The sequence below is a fragment of the Carlito syrichta genome, unplaced genomic scaffold (assembly GCF_000164805.1).
Source record: "Carlito syrichta isolate Samal-C Ts95f unplaced genomic scaffold, Tarsius_syrichta-2.0.1 Scaffold312209, whole genome shotgun sequence".
In the NCBI taxonomy this organism is placed as follows: domain Eukaryota; kingdom Metazoa; phylum Chordata; class Mammalia; order Primates; family Tarsiidae; genus Carlito; species Carlito syrichta.
In genome coordinates, this window is record NW_007256305.1 from 983,412 (window position 1) to 1,009,014 (window position 25,603).

General features: G+C 45.3%; 1 protein-coding gene across 5 annotated transcripts in view; it reads left to right on the top strand.

Annotated features, from left to right (window-relative positions):
* Positions 1–23,912, top strand: part of SPATS2L (spermatogenesis associated serine rich 2 like) — a 180,372-nt gene extending 156,460 nt beyond the window's left edge. For 4 of the 5 annotated variants that reach the window (XM_021718477.1, XM_008069797.2, XM_008069799.2 and 1 more), the window contains 5 exons: positions 5,367–5,425; positions 12,613–12,722; positions 16,305–16,407; positions 19,568–19,785; positions 23,015–23,912. In XM_021718477.1, the coding sequence (XP_021574152.1) occupies positions 5,367–5,425; positions 12,613–12,722; positions 16,305–16,407; positions 19,568–19,785; positions 23,015–23,410 (886 nt within the window). In that variant the 3' untranslated portion in view covers positions 23,411–23,912. The remainder of the gene's footprint in view (positions 1–5,366; positions 5,426–12,612; positions 12,723–16,304; positions 16,408–19,567; positions 19,786–23,014) is intronic. The other variant, XM_008069798.2, reaches the window with a different exon arrangement.
* Positions 23,913–25,603: the final 1,691 nt, after the last annotated feature.

The window sequence follows — 25,603 nt, forward strand, 5'->3', positions numbered from 1 at the left end:
TTCAAAACTGGCCAGGCATGGTGGCTCAAGCCTGTAATCCCAGCACTTTGGGCGGCCAAGGCCAGAGAATTGCCTGAGCCCAAGGGTTCAAGACCAGCCTGGGCAACTTGGTCAGACCTCGTCTCTACAATACAACAAAAAATTAACCGGGTGTGGTAGTGCACACCTGTTCCGACCATTTGGAAGGCTGAGATGGAAGGATTGCCCATACGCAGGTCGACACTGGGGTGGCCCATGAGCATGCCACTGCCCTCCAGCCTGGGCAACAGAGTGAGACTCTGATTTAAAAAAAAAAAGCATTCAAAACTTAGAATTTCTGGTTATTTGTAGAGGAAACACAAATTTCAGAAATTAAACTGCCTCTGACAGTGAGACTCCAACTCAAAAAAAAAAAGAAAGAAAGAAATTAAACCGCCTCAATGTGCAAACCACCAGTTTTTTTTTTTGGTTTTTTTGGGGGGGTTTTTTTGAGTTGGAGTCTCACTCTATCGCCCGGACTGGAGTGCAGTGGCCGCTCCCGGCCACCACAGCCTCGCCTGCTGGGCTCCGGCGATCCTTCCGCCTCAGCCTTCGAGTAGCGGGAAATACAGGCATGCGCTACCACGCCCGGCTGATTTTTTGATTTATTGTAGAGATGAGGTCTCGCTGCCCAGGTGGGTCTCGAACTCACGGGCTCAGGCAATCCACTCACCTCAGCCTCCCAAAGGCGCAGGATTACAGGCTGAGCCACCGAGCCCGGCAAACCACCAGTTTTGAGAATGAGTTAAATCCTGTGTGTTTGATGAGTGCCATTGCACTTTTTCCATAAATTTATATCTCAAATGTTTCAATTCTGTCGCTGACCAAAATTCTATAGATTTTTGCATAAACACAGTTGCTCTGCAAGCCCCACCACCTTGTACTAGTGGGAAGAAGTTTTCTCGTGGGTCTGCTGGGAAAAGTGGATCTGTTGCTTCCCTCGCCCTCACCATAGTCTAAGATCATGGAGCTGAACACAAGTTGTTTAAAACTCAGCCAGAGTAAGTGATAACTACATGAAGACCTGAAGGAACACTTGGTGCTAATTAGATGAAGAGAGGCAGGGTGGAGGAGGAGAGTTGGCACACAGCCCACACAAAGCCCCATGGTAGAGAGAGCAGGGCTCGACCTCCTGGGGTGTCAGGATGGCACTGGCGCTCTAGCTAACATGCCCAGCCCACAGTCAGCAAGCAGGAAGTATGAGTTAGGGTCCCCTCTCATTCTGAGGCAACTGATATGTGTCCACACAGGTATACCTCAAAAGCAAGCATGTGACCCTCCTGCTTCCCCAGCAGGAACGCAGTCTGTGACACTGTCTGTGACTCTTCTGTGACACATCAGCTCTCTGATGTCACTCCTCTCAAGGAACTCTCTCCTCTCTCCACATACAATAGCTCCTCGCCAGGGTCCTTCCAAGCCCCCTCTGTCTCTACCCAGCCTGCTAAGCTCTCTGTCATCAAGCCTCTCTCCAGTGTGTGTCTCTGCCCTGATCCTCTAAGAAAATTCAATAGGACTTGCAAATGGCCCTGACAAAATGACTCACGAAGTTGGCTGCGATACACCCAGTGACACTGGGCCTGCAGACATTTGGAAGGTTTTAGGCATGGCTTTCATCTCTGCCCCTGCCTTGGACCTGGCTCTCGCTGTGAGGTGGCCCCTTGCTGTCTGATCGCCGCCGAGGGACAGCTGGCCTGCACTGCTTTATGCCCACAACCACTTCCCATGGTTCCTCTTCCCTTGACAAGCTTGCTACCTTGAAAGCAAAACCCAAGGAACCCTCAGGCCTACCATGTTGAGATTCTGGAGGGCAGGTCTGGTGTACTTGCCCCAAGCTGGCCCTGACATTGGTTTGCATACATCTGTGCGCTCAGCACAGGGTCCTCACTTGGCAGAGATGTCTATCTTTCCTTCACACCCAGGCATTTTGCAGTCAAGCTCCGAGAGCAGGGCTGGGCTCACTCAGAAGCTTGGGGATGGCCTTCCTTTGCTGAAATACCCAGAGGAACAGAAGCATGGTTTGATGCCAACACCACAGGCTTTTTCACATCCTCAAGTATGTGCATTAAGCAGATTAACAATTTATTGTGTAAACCTTCAGCCCTCCTGTTTCTGGCTCAGAAGGCCTGAGCTAACCGCTGCATAAATACCCAGCCTTGTTTAATATGTGTTAGACTGGGAGACATGTCTCATACCCCAAATGCCCATCATGTAAACTCGCTGGACAAAAGATTAGGTTAACAATTTTGATGAACAAAAATGGGAGGCCATTTTTGATTCTGAGTTAAGCCCTGTGTGTTTGATGAGTGTCCTTGCACTTTTATCTATAAATTTATGTCTCAAATGATTCTCTTCTCCCACTTTGGGAGGCCGAGGCAGGAGGGTGACTTAAGCCTAGGAGTTCAAAACTAACCTAGGCAACATAATAAGACTTCTCTACAATTTTTTTTTTTTTTTAATTAGCCTGGTGTGGTGGCACATGCCTGTTGTCCCGGTTATTAGGAGGCTGAGGTGGGAGGATCACCTGAGCTCAGGAAGTCGAAGCTGAAGTGAGCCGTTATCGTGCCACTGCAATGGCCTTGTAGCTGATAAAGTAATTAGCAAAGGCCCCCTTTCCAAACCCCACACACAGGCCACAGGACTCCCAGCCTCCAGTGCCTCTGCCTTGTCTGCCAGCTGCACCTCTCTCACTCAATGGACATTTGAGGACATGCCAGTCTCATATCACGTGCATGTATTTTCCTTGGTTGTGTGCCATGTGTGTTCTCAAATCCTGGAGACTCTGTTTCAAAGGCTTCTGTTTGACTGGAACAGGAGTCCTAATTTATTTTTGCCTGTGCCTTCTCACTGAAGACTTCCTTCTCACTGAAGACCTTTCTGTAGCATGCTTTTCCTATGTTTAAAACACATTGTCTTCAGCCAGGTGAATGCACCTGGATCTCGAAAGCTAAAACACATTGCCATTATACCTATGTAATGTCAGTGAATAAGATACAAATGTCCTGATACAGTGGTTGGTTACACCACAGTGAACCATCCCGTGCCTCTCAGCCATGTACTTCATGGGGGTCTCTGTTGATGGACGAGGCTCAGAGGCCAGCTCTAGAGAATCTGCCGCTCACGTGTCAGTTCTTTCCCCTGGAATCTCCTCTTGAGCACACAGTCCTTACTCTTCTGGTGTTTAGGTGACATTGTCTTGTCGAGGAGCCCCCAGACTGCTGTAGACAGACCCCCAAAAACACTTCTTACCTGGGCAAATATTGCACAATTCTCAAGAGTAAATAACTCTTCAACACACTTTAAGTTTTAAAAGTACATCTGATGGAGAAAGACAGTCCATCTGGTGGAACAACTGAGTAGCAATAAGGATGCTAATGGCAGTGCATGGGACCACATTGAACATGAGTTCATAATTAAACCATAAAAACAAGCAAAAACACTCTCATTGCCGACCTTTGAAGGATACAAATAAAAGACAGAAATCGATTATTTATCCTGCCTTACCTATACAAACTGCACTTCATGATAACTGAGTCATTGATAAAGGAAAGTTCCCAATTTATAAAAGAATTCTAGTAGGTATAAATGAAGTAGTAATAGAATTTGGATATCTCAACTTTGCAAACCCTATAAATCCAGGCAATGATCCTCAATGGCTGCCAAGATCATTTCAAAAAGAGATGTCTTTTTTATTTCCTGTAAATTTGCTATTAGATGTAGAAATGTGATTATATTCAGGTTTTTTTTCAGGAAGAATACTTTATAAGTGTATTGTGTCATTATGTGTGTGCTGGTGGAAGTATACAACATAAAGTACTCCTTAAAAAAAAAATCTGAGTTTCATCACATTTCTATATCTAATAAAAAATGCATAAGAAAGGTGCAAGAACAGATTAACACTGTGATGATGCAGTTAGCAAAGCTCTGACCTCGGGCAGCTGTCCAGGGTCAACAGCCTGATTCCTTCAATAAATAATTTGCAAAGAGGATGAGAAGACTGATGAGAATAAACTTAAGGATTGAAACAGATTTAAGGCCAGGCTCGGTGGCTCACACTTGTAATCCCAGAACTTTGGGAGGCTAAGGTGGAAGGACTGCTTGAGCCCAGGAGTTTGAGACCAGCCTGGGCAACATAGAGAGACCCCGTCTCTACAAAAAAATCAAAAACTTAGCCAGGCGTGCTAGCACAGCCTCAGGAGGCTGAAGTTGGAGGATTGCCTGAGCCCAGGAGGTCGAGACTGCAGTGAGCCATGGTGTGCCACTGCACTCTAACTTGGGCAACAGACCTTAACTTAAAAAAAAAAAAACCCAAAAAACAAAGCCAGATGTAAGAGGCATCAACTAATTGCAATCATCAGGCCTTATTCAGATCCTTGTTTAAACAGACTGATACAAAAAGGTTTATGGGACAGTTGGGGACATTCAAGTACTGAGTAGTACCTAATTACATTAAATTATTGGTAACGTTTGTAGGTATGATAGTAAATACTATGCTATGATTATGATCACAAAAAAGCCCATATGGGCTGGGCACGGTGGCTCACACCTGTAATCCCAGCATTTTGGGGGGTGGAGTGGGAGAATTGCTTGAGCCCAAGAGTTTGAGACTGGTCTGGGCAACATAGTGAGACCTTGGCTTTACAAAAAATAAAAAAAAATTAGCCAGGCATGGTGGCATGTGACTGTAGTCCCAGCTACTCAGGAAGCTGAGGCAGAAGGATTGCCCAAGCCCAGGAGATCTAGGCTGCAGTGAGCCATGAGTGTGCCACTGCATTCCAGCCCGGGTGACAGAGTGAGACTCCAACTCAAAAAAAACCTTGACGTGCTTATTTGGGAGAATGAGAAAGGCATAGAGTCATATTGTGGAGCACGTGGGTGGATGAGTTCACCCAGACCATATTTCTTCAAGTATGGCTCCAGGACCATCTGCATAAGAAGTGAGACAGACTCTTCCCAGGGTGGGACACAGGGATGTTTGGAAACTACAGACCTTCATGACCTAAGTGCCAGTTTTTCAAATACTTACTATATTGTTTTGGAATTTCGGAATGCATAAGACAAAAATACTCCCAAGTTTCAATTGAAAGCACAATTCAGAAAATCTGAAAGCACTTTTTAAAAAAATATTGACAATGGTTTAATTAGCAGATGTCACTGTGTAATCCTGGGAACATCCCCTCTACGTTACCTCATTTTTGGAGTGGTGGGGTGTGCTGCTGGCACGCTAGTATAGAAATATTTATGGTAATTCCATATCTTGTTTCATGAAAATAATCTTTCCTTTACTTCCAGTGGTTGTTGAAAGTTTCTCTTTTATTAAGTCTTCTTTGCTTTTGTTTTTGTTTCCCCAGCATCATTGACAAAGAAGTTTCATTAATGGCAGAAATGGACAAAGTTAAAGAAGAAGCCAGTAAGTAGACGTGTGGTTATTTGAAGAGGAGCTTCCTGGCCAGAAGCAACCCACAGGTCACTCGGACAGTGATACTGGATTCTGAGCGGAGTCCTGACCTCCACCCTGAAATCCTGGCTCATGAGCTCTGTCACCTTAGGGTCACTTAGCCCCTGGGAACCTCAGTTACATCTTTTGGCAAAAGGACAGAGTTGTAGCACCCATCTTGTAGAGTCGAGTGCCTGGCAGAACGGGCACTTGGTATATAAAAGATGTCAGTTGAGTTTTCTGAAGTCCCAGGGGAACTTTTGTGCTCATAACACAGTTAATTGGGTTTTAAATGACATTGAATTTAGTGTTAAATTTTAAGACAGTTTTTAAATCTTTGTAACTTATAAATCTTGCTATATTATTTATATAGTCATTTTTACTTGTTCTTTTTTGGATTCTATTAGCAAGTTTATCATATTAAATTTTCCTTAACGAGTAGTCCCTTTTGAAACTTAATTACTTCAATTTTCCTCAACATTTTAAGTTACACATACAAATTTAATATACTGACCAGGTGCAGTGACTCATGCCTATAATCCCAGCACTTTGGGAGGCCAGAGGATTGCTTGAGCCTAGGAATTCGAGACCAGCCTGGGCAACATAGCAAGACCTCATCTCTACTAAAAACTAAAAAATTAGCTAGGTGCACCCTTGTAGTCTCAGCTACTTGGGAGGCTGAGGCAGAAGGATCATTTGAGTTCAGCAGGTCGAGGCTGCAGTAGCTGTAATCGTGCCACTTGCACTTCAGCCTGGGTGATAGAGTGACACTCCAACTCAAAAAAAAAATTTAATATACCTGATTTTTCTTAAGCATTTCAGATGTCTGGCAAGGCAAATTCACAAACCTAACAAGCAAAGCATTTCTAAGCTTCTAAGCAATTGTTATAAGATTAATAATTCAAACTTAGAGATATACTAAACAAAGTTTTTCTTAAAATATTCCAATTCTGTTCACAAACTTCATCAAATATGCTGACACCTGCCAAGTTAAAACCACAAAAGAGAATCAATTCCATGTTTAAAACTGAAATCACAAGATATCAAATTCTCTCTTTAAATAATGAGCACACTCAAATTATCTAGATCATTGCAAAACTTGTCCTAAATGTAACATAAAATATTAACATTCCGGGTTTATTTTATTTTCTGTATGCTCAGTTCTAAACCTTCCCGCTGTGGTAAAGTTACTCGAGCAGTCAAGCAGATTGACCATCTCAAATAGGCCAGGGTTTGTGCATTGGAAATTTAAATGGGGACAAGATTAACTCAGTCAGATTCAATATCAAGCCATAAGTGAATTGCTGACACTGCTCTTATTATTGAATTCAGTCTGCTCTGTTAATGGGGCCCCTAGGACCATATTTTTCAACTTGAGTTTAGTTTTACGATCCTTGTCTCTGCTGCATCCGAGATTCTTCATCCTTACCCAGATTTTATCTCATGGATTAGATACATGGATGTGTGCGTCCCCAATCAAGTTTCAGCTGAATCTCTCTGCCTTTGAATGTGAGGTCTTCATTTTTGCCAGAAGAAAGATCAGTCCAGATGCTTCATTATTTTTCATTTTTCTTGTCTGGACCTAGGCCGTCATTCTGGTGGTCATCTTATGGAAGATGGCTCTCATTATTGTTGTTACACAATTTTCTAAATAATTTTAAACAGCATTTTAGAGTCCTAAAATACAGCAAGCAGTATTAAGTAAAACTAATGTGATCCAGGGCAAAGCTGCAGACTCTTTAGGTAGTTACACAATCTCTTTGGTTGTGAAATTATTATTACGAAATCTGTAGATATTGTCAGTGAGCGTGGATTAGACGCATGACTTGGGATTTTCCTTGTTCCTTGGGTATGGCTTATTTCAGTTTTGTGTCCTAATGATAAAAATGCTAACAATCTTAGCCAGGTGTGGTGGAATGCCAGCTTCTTGGGAAGCTTCTTGGGAAGCTGAGGCAAGAGGATCACTTGAGCCCAGGAGGTTGAGGCTGCAGTGAGCTGTGATCATGCCACTCCCCTCCAGTCTGGGTGACAGAGTGAGAACCTGACTTTAAAAAAAAAAAGTCACAACCAACACAGATGCAAATGGTTCTCTCTTGAACCAAGATAGAAGGTCACTAGCATGTCACTTTCTCAGAGGTTTGCAAAAGACCTCAGGTTTCGCGAACTCCTTCCTCCTTCTTGAGACACGGGTGTGTTTGGTGCCAAGACATGTGGCATTTGGAGCATCTCTGGAGAGCACCCTTAGTTTTTAAAATTCAGTCAGTGAACACTTACTGTGGGCTCCCAGATGTCCTTAGCACTGCTAGAGGCCAGGAAGAACAGCATGCAGCAAACACATAAATATGAAGCTGTGCTCTCAGGGCTCTCAGGCCAGCTAAAACTGCTCAGGGTCAACCAGATTCCCCTAACTTCCATGATTGGCACTGCAGGTCCTGGTTTTAGACTGCCCTGGGAGGCCAATTTGCATGCCTTGGATGTGCCAGAACTGAGTCCAAAACCAAGTTCCACCTCCAACCCTGCCTGCCAGTGTGACCTTCAACTGGGTTGTTGACTATTCAAAGTCAGAGGTTCCTTATCAGAAAAGGGGGAACTGGCTGGGCTCAGTGACTCACACTTGTAATCCCAGTACTTTGGGAGGCTGAGAAGGGAGGATCACTGGAGTCCAAGAGTGCAAGACCAGCCTGGGCAACACAGCGAGACCTCGTCTCTACAGAAAAAAAATCATAAAAATTAGCCAGGCATGGCTAATCATAAAAATTAGCCAGGTATGCGCCTGTAGTCCCAGCTACTCTGGAGGCTGAAGTAGGAGAATCGCCTGTGCCCCGGAGGTTGAGGCTACGGTAGCCATGATTGTGCCACCGCATTCCAGCCTGAGTGACAGAGCGAGGCCCTGACTTAAAAAAGAAAAAGGAAATAAAAGGGAAAATAAGACTGGACTCTATCTCAAATAGTTATTGCAAAGATTAAATGAGAAAATAACAGTCAGACACTTAGCACAGTGCAAAAGGGAAAAGCCCTTATTAGTAAGCAGGTGAGTCTAGCCTCCTTATATTAAAGTCAGAAAATGGAGCCCAGGGCCTATGCTGCATCTCTCAATTGACCAGCCTGTGTTAATACGTCTTGGGCCAGATGTGGTGGTTCATGCCTATAATCTCAGCACTTTGGGAGGCCAAGACCAGAGAATTGCTTGAGCCCAGGAATTCAAGACTAGCCCAGGCAACAGAGTGAGATCTCGTCTCTGCAAAAAAATTTAAAAATTAGCTGGGTGTGGTGGTGCACACCTGTAGTTCCACCTACTTGGGAGGGTGAGGCAGAAGGATCACCTGAGCTCAGGAAATCAAGGCTGCAGTGATAGTGCCACTGCACTCCAGTCTGGGCAATAGTGTGATACCCCAACTCAAAAAAAAAAAAAAAACGAGAAACAAACAAACAAAAAAACCATGATGTCTTCTCCATAGAGAGGGAACCATGGAATTTCTCCCACTAACTTCAGAACTGTCTTTTGACCGCCCTTTTGAACTTGCTTCTCTGTGGTCTCAGGAGTATTTTTCACACTTTCCATTTCCTGTAGATGATAGAAACCTTGTGTCCTTCACCATAGCATAAGCTCCTAAATTTCTCATGGCCCCTAACACTATGCTGAGAAAACTGGGGGTACTTCATAAATGTTTATTCAACGAGTTTCTATAATCAATTCATTGTCTGTAGACTGAGGCATCCAATATTAGTGAATACTATTGTAATTGTGAAAAAGAGGAAATATATTCTCGATGAATAGACCTCACTTTGTTTATACTATTTACAGTGCACATTTTTAGTATACTAACATCTCAGATACATTATTCCATTCAGATCCACAATAACCTTCCAAGGGATGTTCGATTATTACATTATACAGATTCTACAGATGAAGAAGCTAGGTGTGATGTAGTGTTGGATCTCAGACATCACACGTGTACCCAGGGACACAAAGACCTAGATAGGAATGTTCTCAGAGTCACGTTTACTAGAGATATGGGGGGGGGGGAGACATGACTGTGTACCAATAGGAACACAGATATATTATGAAGTAGAATGCAAAATTCATGAGAATTTTTCAGGATTGATTAAGAAGGCTTTCAAAGAATCTTTGTACTTAAAGAGCCACCTCTGCTCCGCCTACTGCCCCAACCCCACACCCAGGTTTTGAGAGCACTAGCACGTTTTGCAGAGTGTTGTTTGAGAAACCTTAAGATTTTCCATGGTTCAAGTAATATGAGCAAGCTTCCAGCATGTTCTCAAAACTTGCAAGAATGTATAAATCCTATTGAGAAAATGGATTTCAGCATGCCAGATACTGTTTATAAATATACATACACACTATTGATTAATTCTTGAATGCAGTAGAAACCTAAGCTGTGTGGAACTGTTTCCCACTACAGATTTGTGAAAGGATGGTATATTTAAAACAGAACATACGTATTCTGTTTTAAATTACAGGATCAATGAATCTTAAGATCTGATGGGTTTTTGTTTTCTGTTTTTGTGATTGATGTTTTTAAGGTGAAAATGTTGCTTCCCCTCCAAAAAAATATTGACTCGAGATCTCGTTTTTTTAAGGCATTTTTCCTCAGGAAAGCCTTTGAAATGTTAATGAAACTATATGGAAACCACACACCAGCACTTGCTGATGCAAAGTATTCATTTGCATAAGTATAAATGCAGAACTTGGGTGATCTTGCACCTGCGTTCCTATTTTAGGGTTCATTTATGTCTATTTCTACAAAGTCCTTTGTTTGGTATGAATGCCCAAGTTCTTAATCAAAAAGAGCAATGACCCCTAATTGTCACCAATGCCACAAATGATTCAGTAGGAAAGTCAGATCTGTGTCACAGTGCAGTCACTCAGGTCTGCTGACCCCTCTGCTAACTGCTTGTCAAGTCTGGGCATCAGAACTTATTTTTTATTTTACTTCGGAAAATATCTCATTTCATATTCCTACTTGAAGCATATTCTTATGCTGTAGACTTTAGTCCCATCCATGTGTTGCGTTATAGTGGGAAATAGCCAATCAAAGATATGGGTCTTAGAGAGTATTGAGAGAGAGAGGAAAAAATAGGATAGAGGAAAGAGGAGAGAGGAGACAGAGAAAGGGGAGAGAGGAGAGAGGAAACAGAGAGAAAAGAGAGGAGACAGAAAAGGGAAAGAAGAGAGAAGGAGAGTCAACAACATGGTGCAGTTTGCCCTGTGGTCCCACTAGTAACTAAGGAGTTACAGGGACCAAGGGAGATTGTAGCACACAAGGTATCACGCTCCATCAAAAAATACAGTAGCTTCTTATCTTCAACCAGCTGTTGCCACATAGGAATGCTGGCCAGCTGTGGCCAGAAATTCCAGTATTTTAAGACATGTCAGAGATCCGGCTTTCAAATGGAATCTTCTAACTTTTAAATGTGAGCATTAATGCGTAAACATCTTCTGGTCCAACTGGGTGTCCTGAGACATAACTCAGCAATAAATACATTACCTGCTGTCACGTGGAAATTCCTTTCAGTCCCACCATCTGGAACAGGTTTTCACCAGCTTCTCTGTATTCTGAAAGATCATTAGGTACAGATCAGTCTGCCCAGCTACATGGTGGTATAAATGGGGGGCAAGGGGAGCCCCAGATAAATAACCAAAGCATGACTAGCACCCTTGAGCAGATGATTGGACCTTATGAGTTGTAGGTTTATTATTTTATTGACATCTCAACATTGATATCAGCATAAAAAGATAATGTCTCTCAGTCTGCCCTAAGAATGGTTTATGGTTTACAGGGGATCTTAACTCTTGATTGAGTTAGTACTTCTTTTTGGAGTTTTGAGGTGACTGTTTTTTGACATTTGGCATATTAAGAACTTTTAAAATCAGAAATCTTATTGTTTGGTCCTGCAAGTGTGCTGTGAATCTGGTCTAATCAAGCAGTTGATCTCTGTTCAGCCAAGACTAGGGTGTGAGTTTGACATGCGTGTCATCTTAGGTGGTCTCCTCATGTTATAACTCAGAGTGCTTGTCCAAAAGAAATGAAGGCAGTTCACATACGCCCTTATCAAGAGAGCTCCATGTCTACCTATTGAAAGACCAAGCTTCCAATTAGCCAGGTCTGGTGGTACCCACCTGTAGTCCCAGCTACTCTGGAGGCTGAGGTGGGAGGATCACCTGAGCCCAGAAGATCGAGGCTGAAGTGACCCATGAGCGCACGTGCCACTGTCCTCCAGCCTGAATGACAGAGTAAGACCCCCCAAACTAAAAAAAAGGGGTGAAAGACCAAGCTTCATATTCGAATCTCACACTATGTGTTTGTGACATCATAATCTTTAGGGAAACACATACAGACACATAGACATACACGGACACAGATGAACCCGTGGACCACTTTATCTTCTGAGCCTTCCGTTATCTGACAGGTGTGAAACCATGGAGGCAGAGAACTTCCGTGCAAATGCTTGATTCACACAAATCCTGTTCACACTGGCTTGACTTCCTCTTGAAATGTTTCCACTGGGGACATTTATAACCAAGACCTAAGACGTTCTGGTCTGGAACTTTTCTTTCTTTGTAAAATAGAAACATATCTGCAGAGCATCAAAAGCAGACACATTTATCAGCTCCCAAAAAAACTAAGGAAGTTCAACTTTAATGTCCTATTCCAAGAGCACAACTAGTCACCCTAAGTGAGTACGTGCCAAAGTTCAGAAAGCCGATGCCGTTAGGGTTTCTAGAGCTCAGCATGTGTGGAACGGCTTGGCTTCATGGGCTTCCTGTCCTTATAATATCATTCAGCTAGGACTTTAACAAGTGTCTTTTTTCGGAGATAGTCATTCTGAGTAACTCACAAATGTAAAAAGCCTAAATTAAGTAAGCGAGCTCAGACACCAGCGGAGAAAAGGAAGAGTGTGGGTGTACAGTGACTCAGAAGGGACCATGCGTAGCTGGGGGGCTCGTGGATAAGGACATAAGGAAATGGGCTGTTGGAAACAGGCACTGGGGTGGACCCGCCCTGGTAAGCAGCCCAGAAAGCATCATCATGGCCCAACAAAGCACTCAGTCTGTGGAGCGGGAACTGCTTCCAAGAAATTAGGTCATTTAATATGTTTCCATCTCCGGCCCTAATGTGTTGTTCCTTCTGATTTGGCAGTGGAAATCCTGACCGCTCGCCAGAAGAAAGCAGAAGAACTGAAGAGACTGACTGATCTGGCCAGTCAAATGGCAGAGTCGCAGCTGGCCGAGCTCAGGGCAGAAATTAAGGTAGGTTCTGAAGTATCACAGCCTGGCCCTGAGCCAGAGAGCTATGTCCCAGGATGTCTATTTTGTACCCTCAGAGCCTGCAGTGTGAGAACCTGACAGCTTGCACCCAGCTTTCTTCCACAGGGGTGAAGAGAGAACACACCAAGGACCACCCAATCACTGTGTTGAGGCATAACAGGGCTTGAAGGGACAGTTGATGGCAAGGACAGGCACAAGCTACTTTCTTAGTAGAGACTGACCCAAATAAAGTGTGTACTGAACCATGAGTGACAGCCAGAATTGCGGATGTTATTTTCACACTGTGTAATGAACGAAGGGGAACCCAAGAAAACCCACAAATTTATTTATAAAAAATTGTGTATTTATTCTTGCATGTTTAAACTTCAGTCACATTCTCAGTACTCTCCATTTGATGCAATACACCTATCGAGACGCCTTTTCCACTGCTCAAAACAGTTTTTGAACTCGTCAATTTTGATGCCTTTTAGTGCTTCTACTGTTTTTTGTTTCACCTCTTCCACATTGGCAAAATATTTCCCTCCGAGGACTTTTTTCATCCAGGAGAAACAAAAAAACCATTCTGGGAGAGATCAGGTGACTAGGGAGGGTAGGGCATAGGGGTCGTGCAGTTTGGGTCAAAAACTGCTGAACACTCAGCGTGGTGTAGGCAGATGTGCTCGTAAATCACCCATCGTGAAATGGGCAAACGTGTTGAAAGAATCTCAAAAAAAAAAAAAAATTCACTGAAGCTGCTCGCAGCTTCTCACCACAATGCTAGCTGATACATGGATGGCGATGGATTCCTAGAGCACTTACCTAGCGGGGAAGCTAGTACCCCACCTTCCAAAAGATAATTCTGTTTTTTTAGGGGATCCCCCTAGTGTATGTATGCATATAAACACATGCACAGATAAATAAACATACACTGAGTATGACCTGAGGGCAGCAGTAGGGCTGTAATGCACACAGTCTGGGGAGACCTCCCTCCCAGCTCCTCTAGCTTCGTTGCCTTTTTATTAAGAACACCACCCACGAACAGGATTTCTTAGATCTTTTCGGTTGCAAGCAACAGATGGGCCCCGGGTAGCCTCAGGAACAAGTTGAATTTGAAAGAATGTGAGTGTAGCTCACCAACGCAGAGTGTGATCAGAGGACTCAGGTCTAGAGTTAGGCAGAAAGCAGCGAGGCTCCAACAATGCAGGAAGCAATGATTAGCAGACACGCCCTCAGGGTACCATCGGATGAGTGACCTCCAGACATCTTCAGCCCTTGTGCCACCCACTTGCTTCAGAGAGAGACTGTCATTGGCCTCCATTTGGGTCACATTCATCATTTGACCCAGAGAGAGCATGGCGTCTTGATTGACAGATCCACCAAGACTGTGTCTCTTCAAAATTGCATCGGGGTACAGTTCCCAGAAAGGGAAATGGTTACTAGGAAGGCAAGAACAAGTATTTACACAAAATAGGAAGATGCAGCTTACAAATTCCCCTTACTCCTCTCATTTCCACTCAGTATACTAAACACACACACACACACACACACCCTCCAATCTCTTACCCACATCTAAGAAACGAGAGTGTTGTAAGCCTCAGCTGCTTGCAGATGTAGGATATATCTGTTTGTCAGAGCAGCAGACTGGTTGGTGGTAGCAGAAAATGATAAAGTACCTTTGGCTCCCTCCCTCTCGGTTAGTGGCAAAAGGTAGCCCCATGGAGAAGAGGCCCTCCCTGATAGTGCTGAGAGCGCCAGAGGACCCCCCTTGCCTTCTCCGTTCTGGCCTGTGTTGCCCCCTTGAATTCTGCCATTCAAGATCATATTTTGTAGATATAAAAGGCTTTTTGGATTTTCTGGATCCCTATTCAAATAAGAATGGGAGGCTGGATGTGGTGAGTAATGCCTTTAATCCCAGCATTTTGGGAGGCCAAAGTGGGAGCATCGCTTGAGCCCAGGAGTTAAGACCAGACTGGGCAACATAGTGAGACGTCATCTCTACAGAAAGAAATCAAAAACTTAGTCCCAGCTACTCAGGAGGCTGAGGCAGAAGGATCACCTGAGCCCAGGAGTTCAAAGTTGCAGTGAGCCATGATTGTGTCACTGAACTCCTGCTGGACGACAGAGTGAGACCCAGATTAATAAATATTTTGAAAAATAAAGATGGGTGTCTAGGAAGGATGGCATGTCTTTTCTTGGTGGTTAATATCAATCACAGTGGCCTCCTAACTAGTCTTTCTGCCTCCACCATCTCTCTCTGGCTTTGTCTTCCACTGAAACCAGAGCTATATCCCTAAGGTAGATCTGGTCTCCCCCAATATGATTTCTCCTTCCCCTCTGGAAAAAAAAAAATCCACAACTAGACTCCAATATCTATTCCAACTTCCATCTCCCTCTACAAAAATCCGAGCTTGTTCAAGCATCCGAGTGAGAAATATAAAACTGCCAGCTTCCCAGCCTATTGAAGTTATCTCATCTTACACGTTTCATTTCTACCTATCAAAATCCCACTCTTCGTAGAATGGTTAGCAGCATAAGCTTTGGAATGCAACCACCCAGCTGCAAAATCTTCTTCCCTGGTGACCTTGGATAAATTATGTTTTCTCTCAGATTCTTAGAATCTCAATCTATAAAGTAGAGATAATAATGGTACTGCTTCATGATAATGTGATCAGACAAACACGAGTTCGGTTAAGAATTTGGTCAATATCAGCTTTGGCTGCCTTCCTTACCTTGGGGAGGTGAATCTCCTCCCTCTCTCTCTCCTCCCTCCATCTCTCTCTCTCTCATTTACTTTCTAAATAAACTTTATTTTCCAATCTGAAAAAAAAAAAAAAAGAATTTGGTCAGTGTCTGGTAAGTGTTCGATAATTTCTCTAATGCTCCCTCTTATATAACTCTTCCCCCACTCCCTCCAGGAGGAAATCATTCTTCCTCTTCATACTAATAAAGGCCCAGCCATTCTACCTCATCTTGTCTCGTTCATGGTGTCTGTTCTCCTTGCCATGTGCTAAACTCCCTGGTAAAGTCAGGGAGGGACTGAGTCATCATTGTTTCTGAGTTTCTTACTCTGCCTTCTACACATACATCTTAATATCAAATAAATTGAAAAAGAATCTCTCGCTGCCTTTCACAGCACTTGAAATTCTGCCACTGGAGATAATATTTTCTAGACACGAAAGGCTTTTTGGACTTCCTGGTTCCCCATTAAGATAGGATGCATGTCTAGGAAGGATGGCATGTTTTTTCTTGGTGGTCGATACCTTACCAGGCATTTGACCAAAGAAGAAAGACCCTGCCAGAATGCAACCCAGAAAACTGCCAGAAGGCAGTAGAAAGTGCTCAAAGGTCGACTAGATGAGCCCGACATATTTTGTGTAGGCCAAGGCAGGAGAAAGACGGGACCCTCACATACTCCCGGAACAGGAAGGTGGTCCTGCCCAAGACTGACTTCAGGGGAACTGGGGCTGGAGCGATGCCCACGGGCCGCCACCCCCCAGGGGCCACCTGAGGAGCGGAGTGAAGGGCCTGGGGTCCTGGGCCGTTTCAGGAATCGAGGCTCCTGCTCTCCTTCTCTCTTCCCTCCAGCACTTCGTGAGCGAGCGCAAATACGACGAAGAGCTGGGGAAGGCTGCCCGGTTCTCCTGTGACATCGAGCCGCTGAAGGCCCAGATCATGGTCTGCGGAGAAAGTGAGTTTTGCATGCGTGCTAAATAATTCCGTGTGAGCCCCCTGGCTGCTGTTCGGTATCGGAAATGTCAGGTGTGCAGCCCCCCGGGGGGCTGAAGTGAGGTCTAAGGAGATTTAATGATCTAAGCTCGTGACACAAGTCACTAGAAATGTCAAGACTTGAACTTCGAGTCTTCAAATGCCACTACCCATCCGTAAATCCCCAGGATTTATTAAGCAGAACGGAACAGGTCAACGCGTGTTTACCTTCTGCAAATTTCCTTAAGCGCCGCCAGATAAAAGACTTCTCTGATTTCAAACAGCCCTGGTGGGGCAGAAACCCGTTAGGCTGAGGGTGAGTCTTCCTGATACGTCTGGGCACCATAAGCTATTGTGAGGGGCCCGGCCACCGAGATGCCCGTGCCCAGTATCCCGAGCCACCATGACTCGCAGTGCGCAGCGAGGCCTGCGGATAATGAGACTCGCTCAGCCATGAGCTTTCATCCTACCTGTTCAGCCTTCTTTAGAGCAGCCCACGTGCCCTGCGAAGGCTGCCGCTTGGCCCTTCCACCAGCCCACCCCAGAGGAAGTGGAAGGCACTGAGGGGCTTGAAGGAGGTGTGGGCAAATCGAAGGACTAGTGAGTGGTGCAGACACTCCGCAGCCTCGGAGTCAGCTGGAAAACAAAGATGTGCCCTTCCTAGGATCATTAATTCTCTAGACTATGTTACACACATATGTAGTAATAAGCTTGCTTTTCTCACATCGCCATCTATGGTAGACATCTTACATGTCTCTCTGTCTCTGTCTCTCTCTCTAAATATATAATATACACATATATGTATATGTATGTATATAAGATATAATATTGTATACATCTATGCATATAAAGGTGCATTACTTTTTGCTTTATGTATATAAATATATGAATATGTTAAGAGATGGGGTCTTGCTCTGTCGCCTAGGCTGGAGTGCAGTGGCACGATCATAGCTCACTGTAGCTTCAAACTCTTGGGCTCAAGTGATCCTCCCACTCAGCCTCCTGAGTAGCTGGGACTATAGGCACACACTACCACACCTGGCTAATTTTTTAAAAATCACTTTTGTAGAGATGAGTTCTTGCTATGTTGTCAGGCTTGTCTTAAACTCCTGACCACAATGATCTTCCCTCTTCAGCCTCCCAAAGTTCTGGGATTACAAGCATAAACCACTGTGCTCGGCCCCCATGTCAATATATGTAACTGAAAATGTACTTAACATATAATTGATGTAACCAGTTCTTTTATCATGGCCTGAAGGGTGCTTCCAGTTTTTCATCATTAAAATAACACCGCTGTGAACATCCTTGTTCACGCATGTCTGGCAATTATTTGGTTTTCTGACTGTACTCCTTCTCAATTATTTGTGGTTTTGCCATGCATGTTCCATCCCTTATGAAAGAACCTCCCTGTTTGCCATTCTCTGTCGCCAATGTGCAACCCATGTCTAAGAAAACAAACAGCTGGAAATGTAATGGCCCATCCTAGTTTCCACTTCGGCCTGACGATGACAAGACAGTGATGCCCAGCGACCGTACCCACTGGGTGGGGTGGGATGGTGCCACTTCACCTGCTTCCCTCCCAAGCACTTCAGGTGTCATCTAGTGGGAGAAACTGTCCCTGACCAAACCATAGGAGTCCATTATGCAAAACAGCCTCGTGTGTGGAGATAGTCGCCCTCCAGAGGCCCTTTCCTTCCCAGTGTTGCTAGGAGCAATTGAGGGCCCACAGCTGCTAGACAGATGTAGTGGTCTCTGAGCCGTAGGAAATGACAACACCCTGAAACTGAATCAAACCACAGAAATCCCCTGGTCATGTCAGAATGGCCCTCAACTTACTGTCACTCCTTCCCTATAAAATGAAGGGCTTGGAGCTATGTCCCTGTCCTTCCCATTTCTAATATGCTGGGATCCCTCCTGGTCCTTCCTAATCCTCCAGCAGAATCCTGGGATGGCCTGATCCAACAAAGGGAGCAGAGAAAATTGCTTTTAGAAATCGGTGGCAATTTTAAGATTCAAATAAAGGTCTTGCTGGCAAATTGTGGCGAACTGTGAGAGGGAGGTCATGGCTTTATCCTTGAATGGATTCCCTCTGGCCCAATCCAGCATAATTACATAGAAACCATTCTGTCAGAAACCACGGCTTTCAAAACCAGCGGGAGCAGTCATAAGAGACGCCACACAGACCTGCCTGCACTTCGAGCCCTGACAGGGTCTGGCTGGTCCTCTTGCCTCGCCCATGACATTGGAAGTAGTGCACATCTGCGGTTAGCCTATAGAAAATGGGGCTGCAGGAGTTCAAGACCAGCCTGGGCAGCATAAGAAGACCTCGTCCCTACAAAAAAAAAAAAATTAGCTGGACATTGTGGCACATGCTCGGGAGGCTGAGGTGCGATGATTACCTGAGCCCAGAAGACTGAGACTGTGGTGAGCTATGAACGTGCCACTGCATTCCAGCCTGGGTGACAGAACAAGACCTCAACTCAAAAAAAAAAAGAAAGAAAAGAAAGAAAGAAAATGGGACTGATAAAAGGCTGGATAACATAGCTTTCATGGAATATGCAAGATTCCTTAGGAGTAAACGGGCCTGGTAGTTCTTCCACCTCAGCCTCCTGAGGGTTAGGGACATGCGTGACCCAGAGTGACAGAATTCTTAACACCCAACATAGCTCCGTGTCCAAGCGTGAACACCGCAGCTCTTACGGGCCAGAGTGTGTGCATAGCGCCAGTCTTTCTGCGTCTCTGCAGAATCCACTGGTTTCAGCATCTGATCAAGGCGGCCAGCATGGGTTTGGGATCTAAGACGCTGAGTGCATTTGCAGACTGGGCAGGAGAGGGACCCCGGGGTCTCATGGCCTCTCTTCCCTTGGTTACTTGACCTCAAGAATAATATTGAAGTTACTCAGATATGTCGTGTTTTCTTCATATGTTTCCCAACTTGCGTGATAATGCTGTGATCACAGTGCAGTGACTCCCACAGGAGAAATGTGGGGTCCCTAAGCACCCAAGGCACCCTCTCAAGTGACCTTGTCTTAATGTTTTGTCGGTGCACCTGCCAATTTATTCATCTTCTCTGGCTTCCTAACGGGGTGAGGGCAGCAGTGCTCAGGGGGTCACCCACGACGTCACCCCTTTTCTTGTTGCAGTCACACATCCAAAGAACAGCTACTCCTCAAGGACCCCCTGCAGCGCCCTGCTGCCTCTGCTGAACGCACACGCGGCCTCTGGGAAACAGAGTAACTTTCCCCGAAAATCATCCAATCACAACAAGCCTTCCGAGGGCAAGGTGGCAAACCCCAAGATGGTGAGCGGTCTCCCCAGCACTGCCGACCCCTCCCACCAGGCCATGCCACCCAGCAAGCAGGTAAGCCTTCGAGGAGGGAGAGGTAGGGAACAAGACACCTGGGTCTTGGAGGATGCAAACACAGGGCTTCCTGGGGTCACACCTGGGCTCCCCCTCACCCCCGCACCTCGCCCACCCTGGCAATGCTGTCTGGCTGGCCTCCCGGGAGGCCGCAGTGCTTTCTCGTGTGGAAGAGACCTGTCTTGACAGCACTACAGACTCCACCTAAACCAGACTGCTTGTCCCAGGGCCCGGAGGCCACCACCCCAGGTCTCCGTAACCCACCCATGTGTGGGAGAAGCCCACACACGCTCAGAAACAAGATTCAGAATCTCGCCACTGAAACTGCTGATGAGAGGAAACCTAGCCTGTGTTTTTTAAAGATCTTTTCATCCCCGCTTCTGTTTGGTTGATCAATAAGAGGTTGATCAAGTTAATGTAAACTATCTTCTCGTGGGATTTCAGGAAAGAGAATACATTTCAAAATGGCATCATGCACTCTCATCTACTGTGAGCTCTAAAAATACAAGTTGCCAAGGCATACTCCTTCTCTCCTTCTGCCTCTCCACTGTATCTTGGGAGGTGAGTCCCCATTATTCTTCCAAAGTGGACAAGAAATGGGTTCAATGGTGTAGAAGTTGAGTATATTGTAAAGACACCTGCCATGATCACTAAGAAAAGGGCTTTTTTTTTCTTTAAGAGATAGGATCTCACTCTGTCACCCAAGCTAGAGTGCATCATAGCTTGCTGCAGCCTCAAACTCTTGAGCTCAGGCATTCTCCCTGCCTCAGCCTCCCACCACACCCAGCTAATTGTTTTGTAGAGATGGGATCTTGCTATGTTGCCCAGGCTGATGCTGAACTGCTGGTCTCAAGCAATTCTCCCACCTCAGCCTCCCAAATGCTGGGATTATAGGCATGAACCACCACACACAGCTTTTTTTTTCTTTTTCTTTTCTTTTTTTTTTTTTTTTTGGTATTTTTAAATGCTGTTTTTTTTTAACAGATGTCTTGTTGGGTTTTGTTGTCTTGTATTTTTTTTTTTGCTTTTTTTGAATTCCCATTAATGACACTGACAGGCATTTCTCTGGCTCTGAATGTCTTCATGAGCTTTAAGACAGCACCTTAACAAGGAACAAGTGATATCCTCATTGGTTAAAGATCATAATCAAATCTGATTTACTTGTAGTCTAAGTACATCTTCACTGCCTTTATTCTTTGTTCATTATTAAACACCATGCTAAAATTAAGTCTAAAACGTAGTCTGAGTTTCTCTTTCTCAATTTCTTTAAAAACAAAGGAGGCCAGATTAAACGCTATCTATGTAGATACTTTTTCAGCTCACTGTTCTAGCATTTTAGGTGGTGGCTCCTTTAAGTTGAAATACACTTACATATCCAAGTCAGAATACTTAGACCCAGGCTAGAAGGGCCCGTAGGCTGGGCCCTGAGCATTGGAGTAACCCTTCCCAGCCCTCTCACAGTTGTGGCCCTCTCTACAGAGTGAGGAGTCAGTGAGAAAGGACCACTAGAATCTGCACTCCCCCTTCTGGAACATGTTCCAAGTACTCAAGATCCTGGAATTCTAGTCCCAAACGGTCCAAAGCCGCTCACAGGGTCTGCTTCCCAGGACATCTCCGCTTGAGGGCAGACCACACTGCCAGTTTCCATGCCCGTCTGTCCAAAGGGTGATTGCCTGAGGGATTGGGGGTGAAGCTCGGGTGTGCAGGCCGGAAGGTCCACTTTCCTGTGAGCAAAGCCCTTCAGTGTGAGATGGAGCCAGAGGCAGGAAAAAACGATCTTCAGACACACAGTATGCAAACTGCGTTTGCACTCTTGCCCTGGGCTCTGAGTTCCTAAGGTCTGTCTCCCTAAACCTATGCCATCCATCACAGCACACCAATGAAGAACCTTACAGGCCAGGCGCAGTGGCTCATGCCTATAATCCCAGCACTTTGGGAGGCCGAGGTGAGAGGATTGCATGAGCCCACGGGTTAAAGACCAGCCTGGGCAACTTGGCAAGATCTCATCTCTACGATAAATCAAAAAATTAGCCAGGCATGGTGGGGAACGCCTGTAGTTCCGGCTACTCGGAAGGCTGAGGCAGAAGGATCGCCGAAGCCCAGCAGGTTGATGCTGCAGTAGCCATGAGCATGCCACTGCACTCCAGCCTGGGCGACAGAGTGAGATTCCAACTCAAAAAAAAAACCCAAAAAACCTTACAGATTTGTAACTCATGGAGTTACATGTTTTAATAATATGGTTTGATTCTGTGTTCACATAACGATCTCCTTGGGAGTCTTGGGAGACTGTTCGTCAAGGGGGAATGGCACCAACATTTCCCAACTGTAGACCCTGGCCAAGTCCCTCAAACTCATTGTGCTCATCTATAAAATGAAGTGAAGATGGCAACTCTCTTAAAGGGTGATGGTGCTTTCACAGGCAGTGATGCAGGGTGAAGACCCTCATTCAGTGCCCAACACACTGTGGACACTCTATCGGTATTGGCCATTCCTGACCTCGAGGAGTTAGAAATCTTCCCCTTGTGTAGGGACAGACAGGTTCCATCCTTTGCTTCCTTAGTACTTACTTCTCTGTGTATTTTCCTGGCTGCTAATTTGTTGAAGGAGTAATTTTTCAGTATGAGGCTTCAAAATGTGTTTGCTTAGAAGTGCAAAAAGCTTAGAAAAGGACCCAATTACTTCTGTGAAAATACACCTTCCTTCCACCTCCCACCAGATACACTTTATCTCTGAATTTGCCCAAGATGATATTTCTGAACCCTGATCATATTTCTTCTGAAATACATTACAAAATCTGCTTTAGAGAAGACAACTTACAGATTTTTACCTTTTTCTTCATGTGGGCAATTAGAATTCCTACACATAGTCTATACAGAATGTCTCAGAAATGTTCGTAGTAGAGGCTCATCATTGCCCTGCCCTGTGTTCGATTTTATTCTGTTATATTTCAAGTGTACTTTATGGGCTTTATTTAGCCCAGCCTTCGAGTTGTCTTTGTTAGGATTCTGTAACCTTTTCAACATCAGTCATTTTCTTGCAGTTTCACTGGCAAGACAGTGCACTCTTCTGTTAAGATGAAGGCTTCTCTCTGACCTCACCTGCTTGTTTTCCTATTCTCCTGGGGTGGAAAGAAAGCTTACCCGTGGCTGAGAGAGTTGTTTTTCCCGGTGTCATCTGTGGTTTGCTGGCATCTGGGACTCCCCTCTTTTCTTTTTTATTTTTTTGGCAGAATGGGTCTTCTAGCCAAAGACGGAGATTCAACCCCCAGTATCACAACAGGCTCAATGGTTCTGCCAAGTCCCAGGGCGGCGGGAATGAAGCGGATTCGCTGGGGAAGAGCAACAACCCCCGCCACGAACACAGAAGACAGCCACACAATGGCTTCCGGCCCAAAAACAAGGGCGGCGCCAAAAACCAAGAGGCCCCGCTGGGGACGAAGACCCCGGAGGCCCTGGCGCACCCTGAGAAGCCCCGGCGAAGACAGCACGCAGCTGACAGCTCGGAGGCCAGGCCCTTCCGGGGCAGCATGGGGCGGGTCTCCCAGTGCAACCTCTGCCCCACGAGAATAGAAGTGTCCACAGATGCCACGGTTCTCTCGGTCCCAGCTGTGACGTTGGTGGCCTGAGCTAGGAGGGAAGAGAGCACTTTTCACTCCGTTTCAGTTCCCTGCCCAAGGTGCTGATCCAACTCGCTGCCAAAAGAGAGTCAATCAGAATAGACAAACCCCGTATGGTTGTGCCATCCTCTCTTAATCATTTTTACTAATTCTCATAATCAGCTGTAGCTTGCTTCGTAACTTTCATGGCTTTGCTTGATCTGTTGGCGCTTTCTCTCATCAAGACTTTGCAGCATTTTAGCCAGGCAGTATTTACTCATCTGTTAGGAAAATCGGGATGTGGCCGGAGACCTGAGGCTCAGTTAGCAACCTGTGTTGTAGTGGTGATGTCAGTCTCCATTGATCATCTTTAGAGAGTTAATGTTCAAAACAAAGAATTCCTAATCAGACAAACGTGATCTGCTGAGGACACATGCGCTTTTGTAGAATTTAACATCTGGTGTTTTTCTGGAAAAAAAAATATATACATATATTGCTTTATTTGAAACAAATTAAAATATGCTGCATTTGACACCTGGCTAGTGTCTTTTATTGGTACCCACATAGTTATTGGATGTACTGCATAATACTCTCAGGAAAACTTTAGAGACAAGAGGCTGTGGCACAAAGCTCTGTACTCTTTCCAAAAAGATAACGTCCTTTCAGTTGGGCTACACACGGATAAATGGATACGCACCCCAACCATCGTCGATGTCACGTGGCGGTTGGAAACCTTGGCTGCAGGTCACATAAATCTCGGCCCAGTCCAGCCTCAAAGTGGCTCAGTGAGTGAGAAGTCCCCTGGGGTCCAATTTGGTCAGGGTTTCAGCTTCTTTCTCTTGACTATCTCAGCTCTCCCTCCCTTCCTAGGTTGCTTCAGGTCTCTTCCCCGCACTGCCCAGAAGAGAGGAATTCTTCAGGTAGCTACTACACAAGCCAGTGTTTCTCAGAAGTCCCCGCCGAAGTCCTGCCTACCACATCTTGTAGGTCCAGCCCAGAACCAGTCATCAGAGAGGGAAGAGTGGTGAATGGGATGCTCCAAAAAAGAGCATGGACTCTTGAGAGCCCAGCCGGTACTGGGGCATGGCCACTCCCAGAAGCCCCCGGGCTTTGTGGAGAAGGATCCCTCCCCAGGAGGGTAGAATGGACACCGGGTGGCCCAAGTGCCAAACAGCCCCAATTCCCCACATTTGACGGCAGGGCAGGCCAGGCTGGGCACTGCTCTCATCTCGCTCACATGTGTCCCACAGATTTGTTGGCGCCTTTCAAGTGCAAATTCTTTTTCTCAGCTCCACATCCACATTTTTTCTGGCAACCCTGGGTTCCCTGGTTCTCTTCCACAGAGCAGCCTGAGCAGCTGAGCCTCAGAACCATGCAAGCATCTGTTTCTTCTTTTGCCAAGTACAGGAGGATGTTTGCTCTCTCTGCGGAGAGCTTTCTGAGGTCCCCGGGTGTACCCAGAGATTTAACAGGAATTCAGAATGTCAAGTCACATTCCAGGAAGGAAGGAAGAGTCGTTTCTTCAAATAAGGAAGATAAATGTTTGGGCTCGCGGTCTCTGTTTACCCCATCTGAGGCCCTGAATTTATATATTACAAGTCAGGAGGATTTTGCTCAGTTTTTATGTAGCAAGGTTTTGCTCTCCATTGAAAAATGTCAGTTTAAATATGGCAACTTTTAAGATGAGTCAAGTAATTCTTGCAACAGGAAAATTTTAAAAATTGAGTTGTCACGTCAGGAGTACACCTGGCTGTGTCAAGGTTGAACTCAATCACTCTTCACCATCACTCACCCCCTCAAACTCATTCCTAAGCACATAGCAAACACTCCCAGGTCACTGCAAAGAAACAAGAGAATACTAAAAAGTGTTCGGACCTGATTACACTTTTCCCTAAATTTTTGCCTTTCTATAGACCCTAGGCATGTGAGCATATACTGACTGGCATTTTTGAAATGGTCATTTTGGTATTTGAGTCCCAGTGTCAGGCCCTTTAAATACTACACTATGTATCTTCTGTTCTGGTGGAAGCATTGATGTGATCTAAGAGCTCTGGGTCCTATACCGCCATTCTTTTAAGATGTTTTAAACTTCGTTTTTTAAAAAAAGGCTAGGGCCGGGCTCGGTGGCTCAGCCTGTAATCCCGCACCTTTGGGAGGCTGAGGTGAGTGGATTGCCTGAGCCCGCGGGTTCGAGACCCGCCTGGGCAGCGAGACCTCATCTGA